This window comes from Anopheles cruzii, chromosome 3 (genome assembly GCF_943734635.1).
Source record: "Anopheles cruzii chromosome 3, idAnoCruzAS_RS32_06, whole genome shotgun sequence".
Lineage (NCBI taxonomy): Eukaryota > Metazoa > Arthropoda > Insecta > Diptera > Culicidae > Anopheles > Anopheles cruzii.
Window position 1 is genome coordinate 50,694,031 of NC_069145.1, and position 18,456 is coordinate 50,712,486.

Below are 18,456 nucleotides of genomic sequence, written 5' to 3' on the forward strand. Positions count from 1 at the left end.
TTTCAGAAACTTACTCAATGTTCAATACATTTTGTGGTTTTTTCATGTTGTCTAGCTTTTTTCCATGTTTTCTAACTGTTCTGTTTTTGTATTTTACACAAAGGCGTGAGTATATTACTTTTATTCATGGGTAAACGATCCTGTCCTATCTTGACCTATGCGCGACTCAGTCAATTTGCAAATTCGCAGTGTCGAATGTATTAAGTACAGCTAGGAAGTAAGGTGTGTAGGACAAATGATCCTTACCACCACGAAGAGCAAAACTCGGCTATGTTTCTATACTGCAAATTGCATCACTTTGCAATTGATGCATTGATGCATCGATGATTTGCAGCAATCATGGCGTATTTTGAACACTGTTTATCGTATGGACGACTCTAGTCAAATACCCAACGCCGTTGCAATTAATAAGGACAAGGATTAACAATTATCGACTTTAATACCAAATTCGAGTAGGCGGTACGACAGCATTCTGTAACCAATACGGTACAATTCTGAAATCTAAACGTCCAATACGCTGCTACATGGTTAGCGGAAGAACTACTTTAAACTACTAGTAGCTCAATAGCATTGGAACGAGTTTTTATACCTATCATTCCCACGTCAAAAACAAAATCCGCCTCCAAAAATGAAATCGCGGTACAACTCTACCAAAGGATTCTAGTCGCTGTGAGAGCAGCTTGCGTCTGTACCGTTGAATTTGATACCTTCCAGATGGCATTCGGCGCCTTGTAGTGCTTCCAAAAGTGTATTGTTGTTCAAGGAGCACTCCATTAAAAGATATTGAAGGTTTGTCCGGATATCTCTAAAATTGTTATTTGAAATCTCTTTAAAAGTTTCATCGATCTTGTATATAGTGAACTTCTAGAACTTGAGTTGAAAACATTTTCGTAAATGTGTTAAAATTAGTTGAAACAGTATCGGATAACGCTATCATATAACTTTACATATCTGTCATTCTGCCATTCTTCTGTCATTTAAATGTTATATATCTCTGGAAGTAGTTTATTGTTAAATTAATTATTGATTAAAGATTCTTGTGTTTTATGTGACAGAGTGCTTCAGACAAGCTCGTTGGTCTAAACTCGGCACCTAAACAAAGTTATCGACAACACACAGTTAAAAACGATATAATGTGAAAAATAATATGTGAATTACAAACGAAAAATGCTAAGGTGCTTGTGAAACAATATTTGTTAAAACAAAAAAGACAATGCAGTTGAGAATTTGAGAAGATTAGCATGGCCTGAAGACAATTTGAATTGCCACATTGGTTTTAATGCTATTTGTTATGGTGTGTGTGCAGCGACGCATGTTGTTGAAAGAAAAATCAGGGCGTTGCAGCAATGTTTTCTTGTAACATTATAAAGTTTTTGGATCTCGCTATTGCCATATCTTCGTTAGTGATATCTTCAGTTGTTATGTCAGAAATTACAGGTAAGAATACAACTTGTGAAGCGTGCTAATAGAACAACCTCGTTTTTAGTAAATAATATAATACAATGAAATGTCCACTTTTTCCTTAATAAATGGTTGTGTGATTCAATAATACTCTGTTTGTTCCAATTCATTTAGGTTTCGTAATTATTTTCGCCCTCGGTTTTAAAGGATAAATTGGGGTTTATCCATCATTACTTTAAATTGCATACAGTCAATTGGTTTGGCTCATCATCTGTAAAATATTTATTGACTATTTGAATGCTTTGAATTGAAATTACAAACATAAACATGCAAGCGTTCACTGTATGAAATTACACATTTTCTGTTTTTTTTTTAATCTTAGAGGAACGGACGGCCGTATTTATTCTTTGGTTATTTAGTTGGATTGTTTATAGATCTAGGACTTCAATTATTCGTTCTGCATCTTTGTTGTATTACGTAATCGTAATGCACAATGCATTGATAAATAGGCCACATCGCGTTGTTATTATTATTATTATTATTATTCCAAACATTTGAAAATATGCTTTTTCTTGCTTTTCTTTTGAAATATGCTTATAAAAAGGTTTGTTTTCAATAAAACTGTCGGCACTGTGGTTCATTTTATTCTCAAATCTATAACTCAGTAGGATGGACGAACTTGAACCGTTTGCAATATTCGATGCTACGCTTCTAAGGTGTTGACAGCAAGAGAGCAATGGTTCGATGCGAACCATTTCGATGCGAACTCTTTTGTTAAGAGTGGGTCGCGGCTAGTGGGATACTTCAAAAACCGAAATATCCAAAAATGATTTTATTTTAAAATTATCCAGGCAACCCTGACTGTCTTGGTGTACGCTTGCCGACATCTTAACACTCACCTCACCTTCTGGCAGACGATGGCCTAAATAACCGACCGAACACTAACTTTATCACGCCCCTGATTTAATGTGAATAAGTCAATGTCTTTCCTTCAGGGATCACGTTGCCAAAGAAGGCTCATTCACTTTCATACGTCACAATTATTCCTGATCAGTTTGCATCATCCTTAAAAACACGTCAGAGTAAACGCAGTGTGCACTTGTGGTAGATGCCATGTGGACCAGATATCGTGTCCATAGCGATCAACGGGACTAATCAGGTTTCTGAGTCAGAGTCAACAGAATCAACTTTATTCGTTTTGAACTGCGGTCAGAGCGCATCGTCTTGAAGAAGGACAAGAAAGGGCTAGTCATGGCATGAATGCATATTTGGATTTCCATAGTGGAGTGGATATCGATCATCACCACGAATATTTGGTAGAAGAACTCATCGCAGATCACCATCAATGGTGACATAAAAGGGAACGTTCCATTCACCAGCCGTGAAACTCCTTTCTTTTTTAGAGGCGGTTCTGAACAGTGGATAGGACAGGTTATCCCGCTATGTGGTAGGTTCAGCGGAAGGAAATATACCGTTCTGATTACTCAACACACACGCATTACATGCCTCAAAGTAGCTTCCTCTAGCGTCGTCGGCTTACGTCGAAACCTGTTCTCCTGCTTGATCAGCCGAACCTGGTTACGGTCCACGCTGCCATATTACTTCCTTTCTCTTGGCGCTTTCTTTGAGATCTTCGTAGATGTTTGAAAACGCAGAAGACAAGGTCTTATGAATCCTAACGCAAATCCGCTATGAGCCATGCTTGATACAGTATCTTTGCACTAGCTCTAGTCACTAGTTAAACGGGACAGTTTTTTAAAAAGCCCTTAGGAGAGAATCTTATAAGCAACATTAGGTAGATGCTACAGCCGAATTTGTCACTCTTTTAGAGGTCCCTTGGCCCGGCGTAACGGCACTGATGGAAAAGGCCCGTGCTAAGACTATTTTATCTGATCGTTAGTCCTTACTCAATTGCTTGTCAGCTTCCGCTGAATTCTTTGTTTACAAGTCATTTAGTATCGACGTGTCACAGTGTTTTTTTACAACGGATAAACTCAAGTATTGTGCAACTGAAGTGATTGAACTTTTATTTTTGAAATTTATGAACGAAAGTCTATAAGTACGAAAGATAAGTGGTTTTAATTAGTAGACTAAAAGAGGAGTTTCTCAATTTGAACGTGGTCGCACAAGCCGAGAAGACAATCCATGTTAAAGACGCCCAAAAACAGACACAACTCTTGACACGCGTTTTCGATAGAATAAAGAAGATTTTGTGCGTCGATTCATCACTATGGATGAGACTTGGGTCCATCATCGTGATTCTGAATCAAAACTAGAGGCTAAAGAGTGGTGTGAACATGGTTCGTCGGCTCCGAAACGAGTTTCTGTCCAGAAATCGCCCAAAAAGGTGTTAGTATTTGTTTTTTTTGGATGCGAGTGGAATTTTGTTAGCGGATTACTTGCAAGCCGGTAAAATAATAAATTTAGATTGTTGTTGTAACATTTTAGACTAAACGGAAAGAGACCATAAAAAGGGCATTTAATTAAAAATTAAAGCCAAATTTTAAATTTATTCCATTCCCGATGTTACCGATGACAAAGTTGACATCTTGTGGCGATTTGCATTCGTACACGTTGTCAAACCACATCGTGTAGACCTTTATGAGTCCAATGTTTGCATTTGAAACACAGAATGCACAGACGGTTGCATTTGAATCACTCGTTCTACCCAACACTATAAATCCCGTTCCACGTTGTGAGTGTGAGTACCGCCTATATGATTAAAATGAGGTAAGATAAATCAAGCGCTCGTCGAATCTTCATAACATCCTTTCATTCCCCTTCGCTTTTCTGCAACGCAAAGCCGAGGGTTTCAGCTCGTCCCGTAGGATTTGGTCATATTCGTGGAAGGGGAAAAAAATTGAAAGGTGGGATTTGAAAGGAATCATTTATTATGAGATGCTTCCGTTTTGCCAACCACTAAATTCAGATCTTAATGTTAACAATTGGACAGTTTGAAGCTTGCGATCGACCAGAAACGGCCAAAATTGGACAAAAGAAAAGGTGTTACGTTCCATCAGGACAACGCAATGTCACAAAACAAAACAAAACAAAACAGTGCACATTTGACGTTTTGAATTTCAAGTGTTGAAAATAATGGATTTTTTCCCCAAGCTGTGGTATATGGTATACTGAAAAATTTGTGTCGCCGGTGTTAGTTACGGTTAGTGCATGTCATACAGAAGTTATTCGTAGAGTCGTAACGTAACGTTGTTATCTTAAAGTTTTCCGAAATTTTTTGTGTAACCTGCTTCTATGATCTATTATTGTTCGGACGATCAATGCGCGGGAACACAGCAATGGCGAAGCTATTCAAGGGATTATAAAACGAATCGCGAACCAAATAATATGAATGGTAAATTTAATGGATTGCAAAAGGTGAATGAAATCTTAAGCGCCTGTTTCAAGAACATTAGGTGTTGATAGCTAATGCTTTATGCATCGCCACAACCTCTCTATGTAAAGTGATGTTTAAATACCGAAGTAAATTAGCGTTCATACTGTGTCATTTATCATGCCTTCACGCGGCTGATGTATTATCGTGGTTTGGTCTTGGTATAGTTAAATTATTCCATAACTCACAGCTGATGAATGTCCGTTACTAAGAGCATATCTGCATCACTGCAGTCTAGAGCATATCTGCATCACTCGAATTAAAAGAATATTCAAGGGGTATTTTAGATACAACATTTTCTAATTTTAGGTTATTAGGTAGGTTAGGTTATTTTACCTACTTACAAAACCTATGGTACGATATAACAAGCAAACACAAACGTATTAAACATATTTTAGAATAAATTTTTATTTGTTTATTTTATTTTGTTAGTTTCAAACGTTCACAATTTGAAACGTTTTCGTTCGTTACACAATTGAGACTATCGCCTGTGTAATAAATTAGTTTAGCTAGAATTTAACGCAACATACAAAGACTGATTATTTGTGTTTCTAGCATAAAGATTGTTATAACACCTTGCGGTTTGTGATTTAATTAAAGTGATGAGCATTATTAAATTTGTTGGAGTTGTCTGGGACGGACGATTTCGAGCGAAAGAGTCAGATAGGATGAATCTCTAACTATGCCTCAACTTTGACACTCCGGTCAACGGCTGAGTGTTACGGTTGGTTACGATGTTGTTTCCATGGAGTGACAAATTCCCTACTGAGTGACGATGGTTCACGTCTGCCTTCGATCAGGTAGTGGCGGTTTTACAGTAAATCTACAGATTATAACAAAGTTTCATTGAAAGGCTTAAACACTAACACATTCGTGTTATTCAGTGTCATTTGGGTTCTCAGGTTGTAGGTATAAAAGGAACCACGTATTAATCTGCTATCGTATGCACGTATGAAAAAGTTACAAACACGCCTGACCTCTCGCAATCTCTCTCACACATGCACTTACATCCCAATGCAGTTATTTCAGGATAAAAAATCAGCGCGTGCACGTTGTGAAAATTTCAGACTTAAAAACAACTGGCAGAAAAAGGTCTAACATACACTAGTGAGCTGCAAAAATCTAAGACCATGAATCTCGGAACAAAGTGTAATGCCGGTCAGATGGATCGTTCGTTGGATTTTGAACAGATCTGAAAAGTAAAATGAACCATCCATCAAACGATTCACAAAAACCGGAGGAAATCCATTACATAAATTGAGGCCAGAATTTTGCCCTCTAGTTTATGATATATCGGTGCTCTTGCACTTTCATTCCGCATTGAACAACTTGCATAAAGGTTGTGGCTCTTTTTCTATGGCATGGAGCATACAGTCTTGACTTACTCTCCTTGCCTCTATTGTACTAATTACACGTACATTGAATTATGCTGTGCTTATTTTTCTGCAAAATTTGCAGCAGGATAGACATAGTTTCAGTTATGCATCTGCCAACAAGTATGCTAAAATTGAAATAGTATGGTGGCAAAACATATTGCTACAGCCAGTATTACAAATATAATTATTGCACTTTTTCACATTATTACTTTACATCGTCGTGTTTGATGGATTTTTTCATTATCTAAAGCAGTTTGATTAAGCTACCAGCACGAAACTACCTGGTATTTGCAGATTCATGAGTATCGTTATAAAATTACTTCTTCGTGAAACAACGTGCTATGCGAAACAATACTACTCATGAAACTGTTTTGCAGCTGCCACTAAAACCATCAGCATGCTTGCTACAAATACGCAAATAAATACCGAAAGTAGTGGGAACAGTTTCGTACCCACGCTTGTATAGATTGTCGGACTAGCATTCTACCATCAATGGTCAGAAGATGTATCTTCATTGCCTGAAAAACCTAAAAACTTCGGAAAGATACATAGAACACTAAGTTTTCTCCCTCCTGTATCATCTGCTGAGTTCATCTGAAATCTGATCGAAACGGTGGTTATTGCATGAAATTCGAGTGTTGGTTTTGTGCTACGCCATCCATCGGCCATTCAATTATTTCGTTTAAACGTCGATTTTCATTATCCGTTTTAAACACTCCACTAGACTGTTTAATAAATTGTCAGCTGCGTGACGAGCCACTTACCATATCACGTTGCGACTTCAGTTCTATTTTAGCTGTCATGCAATGGTCTTTCTGCCTGAACAACGGAGCAGGACAGAAGCGTGAATCTTCTCGTTTGGTCTATGAATTAATTAATAATCAACGAAAGCGATTCTTTCCGCTTCCAGATTTGTCGAATTCTTGTGGTTCTTGGATATTTCAATCAACAGGGACATGTTGCAATATTATAAATGGTTTTATATTGAGTTTTGTTTTCCAATTAACCATAGAATACAATGTATTGCGTCCCTTCTGTTTCTTTTCAGTTATAACCGATCCAAAATTTAGCTCGCCGATTGCAAACGTGACGGCCGCTGTAGGACGCGAAGCAACACTCACATGTGTAGTGCACGATTTAGGTGCTTATAAGGTTTGAATTTTTTAAATATACTATCTGAAACATTTCTAGTTTTGCAGCATTTTTGATTACAACATTTGGCTTTCACTGTTCATGTAAAAATTGAAAATCGATAAGCTTTTGAAAATTACGATCATTAATATAAAAATGAAACAATGTTTAAGAAACGAGAGCTAAAATAAACTTTGTTTCATAAGAAAGCAAACTAGGCAAACAAACAAATCCATTATCGACATTGTCTTTGGCACAACATAAAACTGAAAAGAATGGCGATAAATTTTGTCTCAATTTTTGTGTTTCTTAATCAAATAGGTTGCCTGGTTGAGAGTGGATACACAGACGATACTGACAATCCAAAACCATGTCATTACAAAAAACAAGCGCATCGGAATCATATACACCGAGAAGAAAACGTGGCAGCTACGGATCAAGGACATACGCGAAACGGATCGAGGATGGTATATGTGCCAAATCAATACGGATCCAATGAAGAGCCAGATGGGCTATCTCGATGTCGTGGGTAAGCATAAGTTCTAGAGCAGAGTGAGCCAAAACCGTAAACTGAATTGCATCTGTAGCATTTGAAGGTGTTTAATGCGTTTGATTGCTCAGGTGGAAGAGGAAGAGGATGGAGGAAAAGATAATTAGTTTAAGTTGTGGGTCCTCTGCCGTGTCTCGACAGAAACAGTTTATGAATGTTTGATTCGGATGGCAATGAAATTGCGAAATTAGCAATTGTGCCAAAAACGAAAAAGACTCATAAATGAACCATTTGCTACCAGATCGTTGGTGACGGCTGTTAACCATTGAAATGGAACCATGCTAAAAAAAGCGCAAAAATGCTCGACTAGCATCATTACCGGCTTTGAAAATGGGGGTTTTCTTTTACTTGGTTTATGCCAAGGAAAATGTTGCGATTTTTCGTAATCAAAATAAAACAAGTTATGAATGGAAACTCAATGGATGGCTCGCTATTTCTACGCCACTCGTTACTGCCCTTAGTCACGAACATCGAAATTGGTCACTTTATGCCACAGATATGTGCCTACTTTAGCTCCAGCACGAATGTGCTGGAAAACGAAAAGTATCGAAAGTGCAAGAACAGAAAGAACATGAACTACCAACAAACTTACAATACATAACAAGAACCGAATCGCACATAATAGTGATATAATTGGGTTAGTTTATTATCGACTTTTGGTTAAAAACGAAATTTTCATATTTCTATGGGTGGTCCAATTTCAATGGGCTCTGCACCTTTGTCTTTAAAGAAATATGTACTGTTTGTCATAATGTATGTCTGTCTGTTTTCAAATTCATCAATGGCATACTTGATTAGGGCCACGAATCGAAATTAAAAGCCCAAATCATACTAATTTCAGTTCCACCGGACATTTTGGACTATCCAACTAGTACCGACATGGTGGTGAGGGAAGGCAGTAACGTGACACTCCGCTGTGCAGCTGTTGGCTCTCCTGCCCCAACAATCGTGTGGCGTCGTGAAGCCGGCGAAAACATATCACTTCAAGACGGAGAACAAGGTGAGTGAAGCAGGGACGGTTATATATACAGTTAACCTTGATTACTGGTTGCTCTAGACTGAAATTAAAAAAGAGACTTTAGCAAAGACTCTTAAGTCAGTACAAGCGTTTAGCTTCTAAGTGCTTCTAAGGTGTAACCCTAAGCCAGTGTTAAATGAAGTTCGCCTGCCACCAAGGAACGAAGTTTGCTATAAATTTGAACACCACGACACGTATTTTATCTACAGAACCATAAAATTTAAAACTTTTCGTTCATTTGGCGAGAAGATGAAACGTACTTCATCATACAAACACACATACAGCGCGAACACGAGTGTTAAAGGAATCATCTAGACCGATAAGCGGTCGAAGCGGTTTGGAATACTGGAGGAAACACAGCGTAAAAGGAGAATGAGTTCAAACGTATTGAACCGGTAACGCGAGCTTCGGTGTCGAGATGTAAAGTAACGATACAATATTTGATGGGCTATATAATTTATGAACCTACGATGGCGCGCCATATGTTTGTTTGCTTTACTTTTATTTCACTCGAACCAACTTCATCCGCCCACCCGTTCTTTTCATACTGGCAGTCAATCCTTTGCGGCCAGTGCGAGTGATATACGATTCAGTGAGATGAGTTTAATATCAATAATAGCTCGTTGCACTGTGGAGTAACTACGATTGGGAGCCATCACAGTGCTCCAGACGGTACGTGGATCATGTTGGTCTAAACTTTTCAAGCTGCTCCAGCGCGTGGTCACCCTGGGTAACGAGTTTCATTCGCTCAGTAATACCGCGGTATGGGGTACACACAATACACGCACACACTAAGCTCACACACTCAAATCATGTTGAGCATGATTTGATTGAAAGTGAAGCTTCAATGATTGGCGAACAAGTAGGAGAGTGGCTAATCGAGGCCTATATGGCTCACAAAATCAAAGCACCCAACGGTCAGCGGGGCGTCTAACGAGTCCAATTTGATGAATTATTTGTTTGGCAAGTGAAACTACCTTGCTACGAACCCAGTCAGGCGGTGAATGATTTCCAAACAGAACAACACGCAAACAACGTGTCTCCTCCGCGATAGAAGGCCTAAAGGCATAATTGGACGTTAATTCATCGTTGAAATTTGACAAATAATTTTCACATTTTACTGACATCATTCTCTATGTCGACGAATTCGACGTGCAAAAGTTTCGACGTTCCGTTCCCCTCCGTGCGCGTAGTTAGCGGATACACATGGATACGTACGTCAAGTGTTTGGTGTGCGCCTGTAGGATTTTGTTTATTTAATGGACACTTTTGCCTCTCTCTGGTGAGGTGCCCTGCGTGAAGTGATTTCTGAACCAATCCGGTTTGTTTTGGCTTAATATTAGTAATCTTCTTTTTATTCCCAATGTCATTGCCAAGGGGTTCCTCGATTTCACAAACGACACTTCCAGAGCCGACAGTAGCGACTTGCTGTTGGTCTCGATTCGATTACATTACGTCCATGGCAGTACACGGTTAGAAGAAGATGCATGGCTGAGCAGCTGTTGATTGTGGTAAATCGAAGAATTGCCCTGGATCATCTTTCTTCTTTCGTTTTGGTTCCGACAACAAACCTGGCCGGTGTGCTTTGGCAGGCGTTCGACAGACGGCAGCGGTAGCCAAACGAGGACACGCGATGACGAAAGGCTGATGACTTTCTGCTCTGGCTACGCGCTCGATTGAAGAGCATATGCCCTAGCCTGTGAATGGCGAAACGAAAGACGTTATACAGTGGTGTTTCGCAAAATAATAACCAGTCTAAGACATCTGGTATTTTTACAAATAAAGCGGAATTGAATTCGCATTTAACATATGGTAGTTTGTATACAATGTTAGTGTTGTTCTTAGAAGGGCATTAATTTCGATTCAAGAATGTGTGTTTATGAATATTGTTGAGCTATATTTACAACGCTTACACTTACATTAGGAATATTTTTAATAACATTAACATAGGATTGAAAGAGTTGGATATATTTCAAAACACACAAACTCACGCTTAGCACTGTCATTCCACTGTTGAATTCGCGACAGAACGTTGTTTATAGTAATCAAGCTACACTCGCCATGGAACGTGCGTTTTGGTCAGCCTCACCGCTCGGCGACGAATATAGAGACAAAAAATAATTTTATTTTATGACAAGTTTATTTGCTAGATCCAATTTTCTACCCAATTTAAAATTTATCATTGAATACCCTACGACGCAGACTGCTAGAATTGACACTGGGATCACTCGGGGTTAACGAACGACATGTGCCATGTGCCCTTTCTTCAGCTGAGAACTTACCCTATCGAGTGTAAGGAATTAGGGAGAGAATGTTACAAATGTGTGTCGTATCAACTACTAAAGCTAGCGTAAGTTACGCTCTTGGTTATCTGCGTTCGTTATTTTATTCTTTAGCAGCGAGCCCTACGAGTTGTGTTTTTCATCGATATCTGAAAAATGTCGATGCTAGTAAAGTATCCGATACCTCGTGACTAGGTTTCTGTAATCTGACGAGCTGTGAATGTTTTCATCTCTTTTTCTAATCCCAGTGTCATCGGTCGAGGGAGCCACGTTTACGATACCGAAAGTGAATAGGCTGCACATGGGTGCATACCTGTGCATCGCCTCTAATGGTGTGCCGCCGTCTGTGAGTAAACGAGTGATGTTGATAGTGCACTGTAAGTATCCTGTGACGTTTATCCGCTCTCCGATGTTCGAAGTACACATGAACTCTGCAATAATCTATGGGCTCTTGCAGTTCCGCCGATGATTTGGGTTCCGAATCAGCTGGTTGGTGCTATCGAGGGCCAGCGCATGACGCTCGAGTGCCATTCGGAAGCGTATCCAAAGTCAATTAACTACTGGACCCGCGAAAAGGGCGACATTGTGCCACAAGGTAAGTGTATCGCAGCGGTACAATATTCCGTTAAACTTCTTGCCTCTTCTCTTACACGAACCTTGTACAAATTCACAGTCAATAATGGACGCACAATTCTAGCTTGCGTCAGATTATTTCTTATCGCAATTTTTACATATCACGTTTCCTTGATTATATCTTTGGTACGTGTCACGCTGTGGAAAAGGATGCCGACGCTACTGTAGTGTATATGTGTATGTGCGTATGTGTGTGTGGTAATTCCTTCCGGCTTACGTGTGAGCATTTCCAGTGGGGTTAATGCTTTGGTGCGAGTGGGAAGTGAGTAAAAGCCGGGATTTCCAGGGAAAACGAAAGACGACGAATGGTACAAATGCTAATGACAGTGCGTTGAACGAGAAAGGCAAAGGAACGTTGTTTTCTCTCTAAATGTTTGTTGCATTCACGTGCTGGGAAACGAAACCGTTACTCCCCATTACCTTCCATGTGCCGTTTGACACCATTGGTCTAGTTGCTCGGGCAACCTGTGTTGGTATCACTAGTCTGTGTTTGTAGTCTGCTTTTACGATGTCTTGTAGAGAGTTGCTTCGAAGATAGGCTAGTCCTTATTATCATCCTTTCGCATTTCCGCTATAAGCGCATGCTGGCAGAGAAAGTTTAATTTTGAATTGAATTCAATGTTCACCACCCATTGTTATGGCAAATTATCTCTGAAGCCTTGTTTACAATTAAAATTAATATCGAATTGATTATCAGTATCAATAATAGAATAACTAGTGTGAACGGAAGAAAATCCTGCATTAGAATAACAAGGCAACAATAACGAATTTTACAGGGTGGAATTCATAATCAAAGTTATGATTTCCAGCCAGACATGAGATAAAAAGTTAATCAATCGAAACACCTTTGTAACAATGTAAGAATATATCACAATACACAGCATAGATGAAATGATAATCTTAATTTATGTTGGGCATAATAGTTTGATAATTCTCTTTTAGAGCCTGGATTCGACTGGATACGATTTCGTTTTCCTGTTGGGTAGGTCCAGTAGAAACGGTCCTGCTCCATCAAGTTTATTTTTGGGCGATCATGTAAAAGTTGCTGAAGAAAGTAATATCTGAATTGGTTCGAAATTAGGTTAATACCACATTATTAGTTTCTTGAGAAGTTCATATTTTTTCTCGGGAGGAATGCTTTCGAATTCGAAGGATTCATCATTCAATGGAGAGTGGGTTAATGTTTCAAATGCGTCCGTTTTGGTCGTCTGCTTTTAGATAACCTCTTTGATAGTGCTTAGGCAATAATCACATACTAAATAGATGACGAAAATACCAATATTTGAACCATACTTCCATTGCGAAAAGGACAGTCAATCTAAAAAAAGGGATTATTCGTGTTCCTTGAAAGCGTGATTTTTTCTCTGACCGATTGTGGTTCCGGAAAAACCCACAAAGTATCTGACGCAAAATTGTGCATAAGCTATAGCCGTATAAGTAGAAGCATGCGAGGCAAAGCATTGGCACCGGCTCATGCTGGACAATTATGCAAATTCGCTCACAGCATCGTCTGCAGTCACAACCAGGTGCAAGTGTCCAATGTTTTCATCGTCTCACAGGATGAGGTGGTGCTCTTTGAACATATTCTCGATGAAGCTTTTACGTTTGTCTTTCCGTTTTTTCAGGTGGGAAATACGAACCGGTTCTGATAGACAACGCCTACAAGGTGGTGATGAAGCTAAGCATCAAGGTTGTGAGTCAGGCCGATTTCGGAGCGTACAAATGTATCGCCAAAAACTCCCTCGGGGAAACCGACGGCACCATCAAACTATACAGTAAGCCTGGAAGCTTTCCTCGGAATATCCCGAATATGGGAGTCTTGCCTCTGCTATATCGTTTAACCGGAACCCTGTTATGGGGCCCTTTTTGTTTTCCTTTACGTTTTTTGTCGCCAAACGTTATGGTCTCGTAGTAGTGTAGCCAGATTGCTATTTCTGTTTTTCATTTATCTTTTAGCGGAATGGTTTCGACCAGGCCAGTGCGTATGGCATACCATAGGCCTACATAATTTCAGTTCGACGCATTCAAAGCATACCAAATTTGTGTTCGCGTGTTATTTGGAGATGTAGGTGCACACCTTCATTTTACTATTTTTGCTTCCTGTTACGGGCAAAGATACACTTTTTTGAATGTTGTGCTCTTTAAACTCATTCTTGAATTGACATTGTATATTTCAGAGCTACCTAACAGTGCCATAAACTCGGTAGAAACGGCTGACAGAAAACAACGAAGTAAGTACGGTGAAGTGAGCTATCGTAACGTTCTATTCAAGTTATACTGAAGAAAACCATTTAATTCTAACGTGTGAAAATTTTGAATTATGTTACAATTTTCTTTTCCATATTGATAGTAAACTGCAAACCATTTTTCTTCCCTTCGCTTTACGCTCTTCTAATCTTGTTAAGGAACTCAACAATGAACAAAGTAGTGCATAGTTTATATTACACTTTTTAAATGGTCAACTAGGAGAAGAAAAATTATTTGTTTGAAAATGTTGCTAAGCTAAGATTTTTTCAATCTAGACCCTAAAGTTTTGTACATTTTTGTCTGTAATGTTATTTTTAATGAAGTATTTTTATGATGGTTTTTGTTTGTATGATAAAAAAAAGTAGTTAGTGAAGTCACTGCTATCCATAACAAATTCCAAACTAACTCAAACTATTGCCCATAATATTTCAAGTGCTAGTAGGTTTGTCGCAAAGCCGTCTTAAAATAGTCATTATAGAAATAAAGATTAATGATGATAAACCGCTATGGGATTGAGCAATCAACCTGATGATCAACCGAACTTCACCGTGCCGAATTACACTAATAATTCAGACCAATTATTTTACCATCAGATTGGAAACATTTACGAGCGAGGAGAATCAATTGAAACCAAGTGGAAATTACAACGCAGTGAATGTGTACAAATGTTGATTTTATTTTTGCCTAGACTTACGGCAACTTATTTTTGTTTTGTCGTCTGAAAGCATTAATAAAAATGTGACCATAGAATTCATCATTAATCTCTATAAAGAATAATTCCCTAACGCGTAAACTGGCGGTCTGAATGGCCACGGTGGTCACGAGGTAGATATAGTGTTAATAACTTGGTTAACGCCGATTTTTGTTTGACCGACTTGCTGATTACAGCGCCAAACCAAATTTATCACCATCTTTGAGAAATATACCCTTAGCTTTTCGGACTCCTTTTGGGCGAACTTCATATAAAAAATATAGCTTTCTTAATGAAATGCTCACAACTAGCACTACATTTCCCAAAGTCATTATTTTTTAACTTCAATTAGAAGCCAGCGCATAAACGATTTCCGCCTGAGCGATAATAAAACTAACGGGCCTACCAAAGACCACGTTGTGACGGACCGTTGTGAGTTGTTTATTGTAGCACAACTGAGAATTGGCAGTATTAAGTCTGGACTCCTCAGAGAATTAACTAGGTAAAATATAACCTAGAAATATCGACATGGTCTGTCTCTTAGGACATGAGTAATTTGCCGCCCAATGTTTGCACAGAAACAGTTACTGGAAGGATTTCCCGGAACGCCAACTTGTTAACAAAATGAAACTACGAATTGGTAAGGCAAAATTGAAAACCATTGTAGACCATTGGCTAGTGTCTCTACCCTTTTCTTAGGAGGTGTCAATGTCAAGTAGAAAATGCGTATAATCGTACCAGCTTATGTATTGATCGTTTTTTTTCACTTGTGGCTTGCCGAACCTTGACGAGACCCATGGACAGTGTAGAACAGTTTTACGGTGGTTGTGAAGCACCCGAAAATCATGTAGAAGAAAAGCTGAAAACAGTAGGTTTAAAAAAGGTTGGACGTCGATTAGAAAAAGGTGTTACACTAGAGTCAAACTTCACTCGAAAATCGAAAATATAAAATGGAAAATAAAGTTGATATGTCTGCTTGACTGTAGTTCATATTTTGTGCTTTTGAGGTTCTATTCATGTCTATAATGGCCGAAAGTCAACGATAAAAACTAAGCAATTTAGAACTAAGTCAAAGTTATTGTCTTCCGTAGGTTTGTTTGGATTTTTCTATATCCGTTGAAAACTTCATTAGATTTTCAAGGATCTGAGTGATTCCAAAGTGAATTAAAACTAAAGCATTTGTGCTTGCATTTGATATTTCAAAAGATTACCATTAGATTACCAGCACTGTAGTGCTCCTACACTTTATTTTATCATCATTATATTTAAATGGCTGATTGTCTTTTCGTAGGATTTTCCGTTTGTTTTTCATTGGTTTAGCCGTTTGGCTTTGTTGTGAACATATGCACACGATTGGCAGTAATTTGATCGATAGGCTTACAATTAAAGAGTAATTTTGCTACATGAAAGAATAATACAAAATTACAACTTAGTTGTGTTATCCGTCTTCGTTGGTTGCGGAGCCCATGCTTTTGTTTCTTTTTCGGCGTGCCTTGAGCCCTGCCTTCCGGCTAACGAATAGGTCAATCCAACTGTCGAAGCCGAATGGAAGAAAACGCAAACCCTCATTTGTACAATAATACTCATTAGGGACGGTTTTACACATGTGAGGTACTTTTTACGACTTCGCAAGTCACAAAGGCCAAAAGCCAGTATTGCACCACAAAACATTCTCCCCATACTGCCCCATAGTTACGTTACTGCTGTTTGTTTGCTATGTGGCACGAACGTGACAATTGCAGTATAATTTGAAGGTACTCGCCGCACTGTAGCATACAATAATCTGAGCAGCATTGAATAATATCTTTTTCAGAAAGGATTGAAAAGTTTCAAATTTCTAACATGAGCTTCTAACCAACACACTGCTCATGTTTTTCATACTAAACTACGCTTCGACCAATATTTGAAATATTTAATCGATTGCATGTTGAATGATTATTCATTATCTTTTGTTCTGGTCTTCAAACTCTCGTGTTGTTTTATGAAATTATAATGTATAAAGTATTTATTTAATATGTATTGCTTATACATAACTACTTCAAACAATATAGCGATGAGAAACCATTTATGTGCGAGATTATTCGAACTTCTAGTTTATGCAAAGCCATTAGCAAGACAGTGCATGTGTGTTGGATCTTCGTATTGAGTTCTGGAAAGTTACAAAAACAAGAGGTTTTCTGCTGAACATTCATGAGAATATGTTCATATGCGCAGGCCTTCTTTTTCTTGTAACTCCAACAACTCCCCTGAGGCCAGTAGACGGCTAAGCATTGCCATAGTTCTGTTAGCAATGGATTGTAGTTTGTTATTTGTATTTTCCCCTTTTAGGATTTGGTGGTACAGAAAGGAATATCTGTTTTACGATTGGCGAAAAGGAGAAAATACAGGAGAACAAACAATGATTTTTGTTTTCTGGGAGAGTTTCACAAAATGTGTTATGTGTGTCTTTATTAAAAGAGGTCCATTGGGTCGTGAACGAAAACAACAAGTAACACCTATTGCAGTTCTTTCAAATAACAATTCTTTTCTTTTCAAAATCGACCAAGAAAGAGACATTCGAAAAACTTTCGAAGTAACTACTTTTTGTTCTTTCCACCTATAGACCAAATTTTTTTTTATCATTTGGATTAACAGTCAATCGATTAAACAAGTAAGATAAGGTACTTGAGTCGTCAATTTGAAAAAGAATTTTTTGAAATATATATAATATTTATTTGTCACCAATTTTAAATATAAGCATTTCGGTTGGAAAAATTCAAGTTGTTTTGTTATTCAAAAATTTTATAAATTAAATGTTTTTAACATTTCCTTTTAATTGCAGATAAACCACGAAAAGGCAGCTATTTTTACGAGAACAATGATTTCATGGATGACGACATGGAGAATTCAAATAAGAGAAAAGGTGCAAACTGGCTTAAATTTTAACAATCTGAAGCATTATTTGAGCAAAACAGAAATCCAGTATATTGATAATTATCCCATGCAATTTCACGCCCAATGTTGAGCTAATTAGGACTTTTTCTTATTTTATTTCATGATGCTACCTGTATTATGCGATCTTTTTCAATGTTGGTCAACACCATATAGACTTGATGATCGGTGGAAATCGTAATGACGACAGCTTGTCCACGACGGTAATGAATTCTGCTACATCTGTTATGAAGTTCCTGAATTGCGCAATGTGTTGGATAATATTGCTACCAGCAGCAATAGGACATTTTGTCAAAATTCAGGCAATATGACGTATACAATAGTAACGTTGGAAGAATTGTTTTAGTGGTAAACTTTATAAAGTTTACTAGTAGTTATGTGGTAAACGAATAATGAAAGTATGAAAAATAAGTATGAATAAGTATGAAAAATAAGTTATAAAAGAACCTACGGGCTATGAAAGAGATTATGACGAAACTAACAAATAATAAAGGCAAACTTTCATAAAATAATATGGCATGATAGGGATATTTGGGTTAAAATAGTACAACGCTATAAGGAACTGTAAAAATAATGCTACAATGAAAGACTAAAAACAGAATAAACAACATCGATACATATCAATAGGGTTAAACTCGATATTTTGTGTAACTAAGTTAAAACGAAAAATAAAAGAATATAGCTGCAGAAATAGAGAAGGAGAGAAAGCTTTTTAAAAAAACAACTAGGCGTACTTTATACAACAAGGTGCCATTAATGGCACTTGTCGCGCACTTGTTTTTGGAACCATGGACGAGAATTT

The 18,456-nt window shown here is 38.0% G+C and overlaps 1 protein-coding gene across 1 annotated transcript; it reads left to right on the plus strand.

Moving 5' to 3' along the window:
- Positions 1 to 1,343: 1,343 nt before the first annotated feature.
- On the plus strand, positions 1,344 to 17,965 carry LOC128270543 (opioid-binding protein/cell adhesion molecule homolog). Its single transcript, XM_053007952.1, has 10 exons — positions 1,344 to 1,437; positions 7,220 to 7,323; positions 7,624 to 7,831; positions 8,694 to 8,852; positions 11,401 to 11,529; positions 11,610 to 11,747; positions 13,411 to 13,560; positions 13,963 to 14,016; positions 17,545 to 17,625; positions 17,811 to 17,965. The coding sequence occupies exons 1-10, from the start codon at positions 1,347 to 1,349 to the stop codon at positions 17,963 to 17,965; spliced, it is 1,269 nt and encodes a 422-aa protein (XP_052863912.1). The 5' UTR covers positions 1,344 to 1,346.
- The last annotated feature ends 491 nt before the right edge of the window (positions 17,966 to 18,456 follow it).